Source organism: Bos taurus, chromosome X (assembly GCF_002263795.3).
Source record: "Bos taurus isolate L1 Dominette 01449 registration number 42190680 breed Hereford chromosome X, ARS-UCD2.0, whole genome shotgun sequence".
Lineage (NCBI taxonomy): Eukaryota > Metazoa > Chordata > Mammalia > Artiodactyla > Bovidae > Bos > Bos taurus.
In genome coordinates this window covers 132,964,082-132,973,742 of record NC_037357.1, presented here as the reverse complement: position 1 = coordinate 132,973,742, position 9,661 = coordinate 132,964,082, and the positions used below count along the sequence as shown (strand labels likewise).

The 9,661-nt window shown below is 40.2% G+C and overlaps 1 protein-coding gene across 1 annotated transcript; it reads right to left on the bottom strand.

Annotated features, from left to right (window-relative positions):
* Nucleotides 1-2,919: 2,919 nt before the first annotated feature.
* On the bottom strand, nt 2,920-8,735 carry CLDN34 (claudin 34). Its single transcript, XM_015461823.3, has 2 exons — nt 8,566-8,735; nt 2,920-3,722 (listed from the first exon to the last, which is right to left on the bottom strand). The coding sequence occupies exon 2, from the start codon at nt 3,698-3,700 to the stop codon at nt 3,059-3,061; it is 642 nt and encodes a 213-aa protein (XP_015317309.1). The 5' UTR covers nt 3,701-3,722; nt 8,566-8,735; the 3' UTR covers nt 2,920-3,058.
* Nucleotides 8,736-9,661: the final 926 nt, after the last annotated feature.

Here is a 9,661-nt window from a genome sequence, read left to right as displayed (position 1 = left end):
TCACAGCATCATCTTTCAGGGTTTGAAATAGCTCAACTGGAATTCCATCACCTCCACTAGCTCTGTTCGTAGTGATGCTTTCTAAGGCCCACTTGACTTCACATTCAAGGATGTCTGGCTCTAGGTGAGTGATCACACCATCGTGATTATCTGGGTCGTGAAGATCTTTTTTGTACAGTTCTTCTGTGTATTCTTGCCATCTCTTCTTAATATCTTCTGCATCTGTTAGGCCCATACCATTTCTGTCCTTTATCGAGCCCATCTTTGCATGAAGTATTCCCTTGGTATCCCTAATTTTCTTGAAGAGATCTCTAGTCTTTCCCATTCTGTGGTTTTCCTCTATTTCTTTGCATTGATTGCTGAAGAAGGCTTTCTTATCTCTTCTTGCTTTTCTTTGGAACTCTGCGTTCAGATGCTTATATCTTTCCTTTTCTCCTTTGCTTTTTGCTTCTCTTCTTTTCACAGTTTTTTGTAAGGCCTCCCCAGACAGCCATTTTGCTTTCTTGCATTTCTTTTCCATGGGGATGGTCTTGATCCCTGTCTCCTGTACAATGTCACGAACCTCAGTCCATAGGTCATCAGGCACTCTGTCTATCAGATCTAGGCCCTTAAATTTATTTCTCACTTCCACTGTATATTTACCTTAAGCTATGTTAATGAACCCTAGATTCTGTCTTCAGGTTGGTTCTGCCTAAGACTCAGAAGGACTGGACAAACCAGTATGTTTTACTCATGTAAATGTTCTCTTAAGCTATGTTAATGAGACTATATTTGCTTAGAAGCCTGCCTTTCTTCAAGATTCATATAAATCATTTTATGGCCCAGGATGACTCACTTTGTGCTAATGTAATCTCAATGCATGTTGTGAGTGAGGGGCCTGTCGCCAGTCTCTGAGTTTTGAGACATTTCCTTTCTCCAATTAGCAGACTGCTAGTAGCTATATAACATCCAGTTAAAGACTAGCGGGGCGGGGAGGGGGGGCACTCTTTCTGCCCCCCTTCTGATGCCTATATCAGAAGCTTTCTCTATCTATTTTATACTTTAATAAAACTTTATTACCCAAAAGCTCTGAGTGATCAAGCCTTGTCACTGGCCCCAAATTGAATTCATCTCCTCTGGAGGCCAAGAATCCCAGAGTCTTTCGTGGCTCAGCAACAGCCTTTCAATAGGACAGCCAAAGTCTTTGACTGTGTGGATCACAACAAACTGGAAAATTCTTAAAGAGATGGGAATATCAGAGTACCTTAACTACTTCCTGAGAAATCTGTATGCAGGTCAGGAAGCAACAGTTAGAACCAAACATGGAACAACAGACTGATTCCAAATTGGGAAAAGCACATCAAGGCTCTATATTGTCACCCTGCCTATTTATTATTTGCAGAGTACATCATGTAAAATGCCAAGTTAGATGAAGCACAAGCTGAAATAAAGATTGCAGGAGAAATATCAATAGCCTCAGATATGCAGATGACACCATGCTTATGGCAGAAAGTGAAGACGTAAAGAGCCTCTTAAAGAATTGAAAGAGGAGAGTGAAAACGTTGGCTTAAAACTCAAAATTCAAAAAACAAAGATAATGGCATCTTGTCCCATCACTTCATGGCAAATAGAAGTGGAAACAATGGAAACAGTGAGAGATTTTATTTTCTTGGGCTCCAAATTACTGCAGATCGTGACTGCAGCCATGAAATTAAAAGATGCTTGCTCTTTGAAAGAAAAGCTATGATCAAGCTAGACAGCATATTAAAAAGCAGAGACATTACTTTGCTGACAAAGGTCCATCTCGTCAAAGCAATGTTTTTTCCAGTAGTCGTGTATGAATATGAGAGTTGGACCATAAAGAAAGCACAGTGCCAAAGAACTGAAGTTTTTGAACTGTGGTGCTGGAGAAGACTCTTTGAGAGAGTCTTTTGGACTGCAAGGATATCAAATCAGTCAGTCCTAAAGGAATCAGTCTTGAATATTCATTAGAAGGACTGATGCTAAAGCTGAAGCTCTAATAATTTGGCTACCTGATGCAAAAAGCTGACTCATTAGAAAAGACTCTTGATGCTGGGAAAGACTGAAGGCGGGAGAAGGGGATGACAGGGGACAAGATGGTTGTATGGCATCACCGAGTCAATGGACATGAGTTTGAGCAAGCTCCAGGAGATGGTGAAGGGCAGGGAAACCTTGTGTGCTTCAGCCCATGGGGTTGCAAAATGTTGGACACAACTCAGCAACTGAACATCAACAACAAATTTTAAAAATCTAAAAATTTTCTTAAAGGGAAGATAGGATAGGTTGGTATGAGAGATGCTTTAGTTTCAGACTTTTGTCATTGTGAGTACTTTGAGTAGAAAAAAAAACAAATCTGAAGAATTTATTTTGAGGCATTTAAAAATTGTAAGTATTCAGTGACAACAAGGAATAACTGTTAATATTCTTTAAGCAAGGGAATCATTTTGTTAGGATAAAGGGACAAGATGTTCCTTTATAACCATTTAAAAAGATTTAAAAGGGAGAAAGAAAGGATACATAAACCTTATACAGAGCAATTTCAGTAATTCTTGTTTCCAGTAATATAGTGGAATGAATTCCTCATTTTCTCATTGTTGTTGTTGCTCAGTTGTGTCTGACTGCAACACCATGGACCGCAGCGTGCCAGGCTTCCCTGTCCTTTACCATCTCTACTTCTCCATATAATGGAGATTTTTATATGACAGATGTATAATACCAGAGCATAGAAAATAAATCAGCTTTTAGCAATCATTGAGGCGGGAAATAAAAGAATCTCAGAAACTGTTATTTCCAATGCACTAGATTTATAGTATTGTGATTAGGCAATAATTAAAATAAAAACTGGCAGATTGGAAAGATTTTTTAAATGAAATTCCTTAACTGAATCAATGAATCAAATCAAACACAGATTACAACTGAAGTAAATGGTTTACTACTTTCTGCCAAAAACTTTATTGCCATGGTCTCGAGTCCTTGGAAATTTGATTAAGCATCGTGGTAAGATTTCCCACAAACTTTTAGTAATGTTTGTTTTTGTACGATCAATGCAAACAGGAATCTACATTCCTGATACTTCAGGATGCACCTGGTTATCCAGGGGTAATTTGTAAGAGAGAAAAAACCACCCACCTAAGAACAGCGCAAAGGCAGCTAGACATGCCACTATAACAGTGTTGCCAATTTTCTGAGCATATGGCTTGAAGGGTATATTGAAAGATGGTGGGAAGACAATGCCCTCTTCAGTCATCACAGAGTGGTAATTCCAGATGACAGCAACTGAGATACAGATACCAGCAGCTATGTGGAGAATTCCTGAAATGACAAATGCTTTGTAGGTAGTAGTATTCTCAAGAATTCCCATGGACACATTTTTAAGTGCAAAAGTAACAGAGGCTTTCCCCAAGAGTCCTAGAATGCTGGCCATCAGTAAGAGGTGTTGAGAAACACGGATATCAAGAGGTAGGTAAGTATCATGGTAGCTGTAACTGTGACATGAGGTAGCTGTGGTGATGTTGGTTTGACGGAAGACACAGACTCTCCACATTCCCATGCAGGCCAGACCAGAGAATTGTGAGGCGTTGTCTAGATACCATACTCGCCACTCCACGAAGCCCATGGCAGTGGTGCCGAGGATCCATCCAATAGTGGCTACTGCAAAACCTACTATTTGGCAATTGGCGCTGTTGATGAGCAAGGACATGGTAGATGTGTACCCAAGCGAACTGCAAACAAATACAGGACATCATGAGTTTGGAAAATTTGGCCTAGAACAACACACTCAACCCGCTATCTCCATTCTCCTCCCCTACGTTTACACTGCTGTGGATAAGCAGTACTGTATTTGAGATTTAAGTACTATTATTTCTCACCAGAGACGTTTGACCCTCAAGCTCTGCACTGGGGAGCACAGGCCAAGCAAATTTTCTGAAGGGCCATCTGGGAATATTTACTAAAAGACTTAAAATGTACAAATTTTCAAACAGACAATTCTACTTCGGAGCATTTGCCAAAAGACGTAATTTAAGATTGATCACAAACATTTAGTCAAAAAAAAAAATAGTCAACACAGCCTCTTTGTAATATTGAAAAGTGGGAAATATTTCAGGGGCAACAACAGGGCTTAGTTAAGTAATTTATGCACATCCATGCAAGAGGCCTATATGGCAGCATTCAGAGTAGACTAGACTTGTATGAGGGGCAATATTTTGTGTTTTGACTCTTCTCAAGGTTCATCCATGTTGTAACATGTACGAGTACTTGGTTGCTTTAACTGAGTTAGAGGGGTTAGGCATTCTGAAAGCTATTCGTATTGTGAAGAATCAGTTACATGCAGGAAGGAGTACATAATCTAATGCAGAACTCAATGAGTTATGAAGGGGCCCACACCCACACAGTACTGCACTGGAAGGCAAAGTCCTAACCACAGGACCACCAGGGAACTCCCTAATTGTTTCTTCACTTTGATATATAGACGATTATTTAAAAAAAAAAAAGAATGATCTTTATGAACGCACATCCATCAGGAACATTCCGCCCATAACAGGGGACTGCTGGTATCACCCTGGCAGAATCTCTCACCCTGTTCCTCTCTCCCACCTAGGACCCCGCTAATGCCCTTCCATTGAATCCTTGCTCCTGCCTCACCCTTGATTTCTGCCAATGTTCCATTTAAATTGCTTAAGATTTTTTTTCTTTTTTTTTTTTTGATTGTGTGCTGCTTTCAAAAGCCTTTATTAAATATAATACTGCTTATGTTCTGGGTATTTTGACCATGAGGCATATGGCCAAAGAACCGAGACAATTGAGCTGGGTGCACTTAACTCACTACTGGTTGCTGGAGCAGGCAGGCTGCTAGGAAGGATTTGAATGTTCAGATAATTGAACATTTTAAACAGAAAACATTCAAGTACAGTAAGGAGATGGCATGCCACCTCAGCTTCCAGACTTAGAAGTTGGTTCAGACTGCTGTCCCAGGGCAACCAAAGCCCCCCTGGCACCCACAGTACATTCAAGAGAATAATGCTTCGAAGGACATGAATATTAATGAGAGATAAGTCATGGGCTTCTGTTTGCTATGCAAATATCTTTGGAGTTTTGATATATATTCTGTTTACAAATATATAAAGGGAAATATCTTTCTTAATTTTCACAGAAGTATGAACATTTCTACACTAACATTTGCAACTTATGTGTTTTTCAGCAAGGTATTTTGAATAGCTTTCCTTACAAGTGCATACTTTTCTCTCTCTGTTTTCAACATTCCTATCACACACAACATCTTCTTTTCCACAACTTTAACTTTTTGTCTAAAACATCCATTACTTTTCTTAATTGATTGATGATTTGTTTACAATATTACTTTGATTTCTGTCATACATCAACATGAATTAAATTAACATGAATTAACCATGGGTGTACATATGTCCCCTCCCTCTTGAATCTCCCTCCCACTTACCACCCAGTCCCACCCCTCTAGGTTATTACAGAACCCCAGTTTGAGTTCCAAGTCTTACAGCAAAGTTAATCCATCAATTAATTGAAAACAGAGAGAGAAACAGAGCAGCAGAAAGTTACAACATCTCTGAGTTGAGCAGTCAACTGGTAATTCCTGGCAGAACAGAAGAAGAGGGAGCCATTAAATGAGAAGTTGGAAGAGCAGGGGGAATTTGTAATGGTTGCACAATATTAAAAAGGTAGTTAATGCCACTGAACTGTACACTTAAAAATGGTTAAAATGGTCAGCTTTTATCTTATGTATATTTACCACAGTAAGAGAAAAGAAAATTATTGAGACCCTCAAGGAGATTCTGTTAAGGCAGGTTGAATCTTTTGTTATTTATTAGAGATTAAAATTGAGAAAATTTAAATTATTAATTCATATAATACACTACCTCATGTTAACATAGGGATTTTTATACAGAGTTAACTATTTCCCAAAACAAAATTTAGAAGGCATTGTTTTTAGCATCAAATCTCACGGAACCTCTTATTATACAGGAGGTGGTGATCAAGACCATCCCCAAGAAAAAGAAATGCAAAAAGGTAAAATGGCTGTCTGAGAAGGCCTAACAAATAGCTGAGAAAAGAAGAGAAGCTAAAGGCAGAGGAGAAAACGAAAGATATATTCATCTGAATGCAGAGTTCCAAAGAATAGCAAGGAGAGATAAGAAAGTCTTCCTCAATGATCAGTGCAAATAGGTAGAGGAAAAACAAAAGAATGAGATAGACTCCACTGTATACTTGTGAGAGAGTAAGAGTGAGCAAGGTACATAGTGTTTTAGTATCACCATGGTAAGTATTAAAAAAAAACAAACAGTTTTGCACTTGTGGAATCCACCTACACACTGGATAGTCTTGAAAAGTTTCACTTCTGTAGGGTTTATATTTATTGACTCCATTTACCTTTCTAAAGAACTACTAAGTATTCTTATCCTCATTTTATAGGTGGAAGCACTCAGAACAGAGGCTGAGTAACTTGCCTAAAGTTACATGGGAAGTGGCTTCAGAGTACATCATCCTACCTCATCTTTTAGGGGCAAAATGGCAGGAAGCTCAAAGAGCTATCTGGAAAAGGAAAAGCATCCAGGAAGAGGAGGAAACTGGGGCAACACTTCCCAACTACAGATTCAGTCCATTGCTCAGGGTAAGTGAAAACGGAAGAGATTTTGAAAGCTCCAGGATGGTTCCAGTGTGCAACGAGGGTGTGAGAACTACTGAATAAGGTAAAAGAAAGACCTTTTGAGAAACAGAGTGACGGTGAAAGAAATGTGATCTCAGGTGCCTTCCGCTGGAGTGAGGGATGTCATCAGAGACTCTTGCAATGGGTGCAATGGGGAGACAAAGTACCATCCACTATGGCATCAGCCAAACTGAGAATGACCTGGTCACTCTTTAGGATGGATGTGCTCATCCTAGGAAAGGCCACCAGAACTAGTGGTAATCAGGCTTTTTGGGAGACCAACAAGGCCAGCTCTCAAGGTGACTGTCACATAATGGGAATGTGGCAAAGTTACAGAAATGAAAGCTTTTATCTCCGGTTATAGATTCAGCTCCAAGTCCCCATCATATTCACAAGACATCAGTCAGCTATTACCACAATACTGAAGGATGACACTGTGAGTAGGCAAGCAGAAAGTTGGAGTCTTGATGCATCACACACAATCTACAGGATACAAATACTCCCCTTGTATTTTCCCTTCGATCATTTCAACTTCACTATCTCTTCAGTACAATAATACATCAAGAACTTGAAATCTGTCTGCTCCCAGAAATGTTTAGAGGACTCTTTGTTTTTCTCAATCAGATCCAAAGATTAAGACAGAAAGAGATGCCCTCAAAACTCAAGCCTGGGCCAGAGAAGCTGCTTAATCAATATTTGGAGAATGAAAAGTCAAACAAGAGGGACACAAAGGATGCTTTTTACAAGTTAAGTTCTAGTTATATTAACTACTGAATATATCTTTCTATCTTCCATATCTGTATCAGAGTCTCCTGCTTATTATTTAACTCGACCTGCTTAAAAGGTCTTACATTCAATGAAATGCTCCTTCACACTCAACAGAATTGCTGTTACACAAACAGAAAACTGTTGGCCACAATGTGGAGAAAGCAGAACCTTTGTGCTTTTCTGGTAGGACTATAAGCTGGTACAACTGCTGTTAAAAAATGGTACATTGTTTCCTTAAAACAAAGACTTACCACGTAATTCAGGAATTTCTTTTCTGGATAGACATATTTGTTGTTGTTCAGTCAGTAAGTCAAGTCTGACTCCTTGTGACTCCACAGACTGCAGCACACCAGGCTCCTCTACCATTTTCTACCTCCCTGAGTTTACTTAAGCTCATGTCCATTGAGTAGTTGATGCTGTCTAACCATTTCATCCTCTGTCACCCCCTTTTCCTTTTGCCTCCAATCTTTACAGCATACCCCAAAGTAAAAGGAGGGATTCAGATAGTGGTATACTTGTGTTTTAATAGCATTATTCACAATAGCTAAGATGTGCAAGTGACCCAATTCTGCACCCACGGATGAATGAATAGACAACATGTGGTCGATCCATATAACAGGGAATTTCTCAGTTGTCGAATGTAAGGAAACTTGGACAAATGTTACAAAAAGGATGAACCTTGAGGACTAATTATGCTGAGAGAAATAAGCCAGTTAGAGAGAGACAAATACTGAATGATTTCGCTTTTCGTAGGACCCAGACTAGTCCAATTCACAGACACAGAAAATAAAAGAGCTGTGACCAGGGCTGGGTGGGGCGGGGTGGGGGGGAACTCGTTCAATGGTGAGTTTCAGTTAGCTTCAGTCTGAGGAGATGAAAAAGTTCTGAAGATTGCTGGTGATATGGTTGCACAAGTGTTAATATCCTTAATGCCACAGAACAGTATGCTTATACATGTTAAAAAATATATATATCTTGTCTATTTTACCACACCAAAACATACACAATAACGAAGCCAGAGCGCCTACTAACCAGTCTCCAAGGAAATCAGCATTTAGTGAGGAGGGTGGCTAGTTCAAAGGGCAGCTCCTCCCTATGGGCAGATGTCCCCCACTTACACACTCTGCTCTCTGCTCCTGGGCTCCTGACTCTGAGCACAGAACAGCTTTTGGCCCCACTGTGAGTTAGTCTGGCCTGTAAGGCCAAGGCTCTCTCCTTGGACTTGTGCAGTCACCGCATTCTGTATCCACTGTACACACCTCCAGCATTCTCAGTTGCTAGGTCACAGACACCATGGCGGCATTTCTGTTGCTGATGGTGGCATGCCCTCTTCACCTGGTCTCCTCTTTGTCTCCCAGCCCTATGCCAGAGGGGAGTACATTTCCTCCAAAGACCCTAACAGTTCAATTTTAAGATCTGTGTGACTGCTTCAGGTATGTCCCCTCATCCCTTTCTCTTGTTCCCCAGACATGGTACCTAACCCATCTCACTTGGAGTTAATGACATTTTTTCTTAAAGCGATGGCAACCTATACATGGAGGTGTTAGCAGCAGTGGTGCCCACATCGGGGAGACTGAGTCGAGACAGACCAATGACAAGAAACACATTAGGAAACATACTTTTAGCTCATGGGAAACACCCCCTTCCTGTTGAGTCTTGGATCACAGATGGTCCACCGGAGTATGGCGGTACAGACTAGATAAGGTAGCTGCTAAGATAGGGGAGAGCTTCAGATGAGACTTCTGTAAGAAATGAGACATCATGTCAATGAGCCATGACTCATTGTAGTGAGGACTGCATTTTACATACAAGTCTAAATGCCACTGGAATCCTCTGTGTACAACTTTTCTGCAACAAATTTATCCCAAGGAAATTTCAAACATGTCAGTGAAACACACATACCCAATGAACTTTATAACTGAGCTTACAATGGGGACAAATAGGGAGAAGAAAACCCAGGCAGAGAATATGTACAGTAAACCATTTTATAAACTTACAATGGGACATAACACAATTCCACATTAGGAAGAATAAAGAAGAAAAACCTCCTAATACTGCTAAATAAAAAGCTGATTGATTTGGGAGAATGGCATTAAAACATGTATAATATCATATAAGAAACGAATCACCAGTCCAGGTTCGATGCAGGATACAGGAAGCTTGGGGCTGGTGCACTGGGATGACCCAGAGGGATGGTATGAGGAGGGAGGTGGG

Excerpts from the sequence above, each read along its gene's own strand:
- CLDN34 (XM_015461823.3), bottom strand. The coding sequence starts at position 3,700 with ATGTCCTTGCTCATCAACAGCGCCAATTGCCAAATAGTAGGTTTTGCA.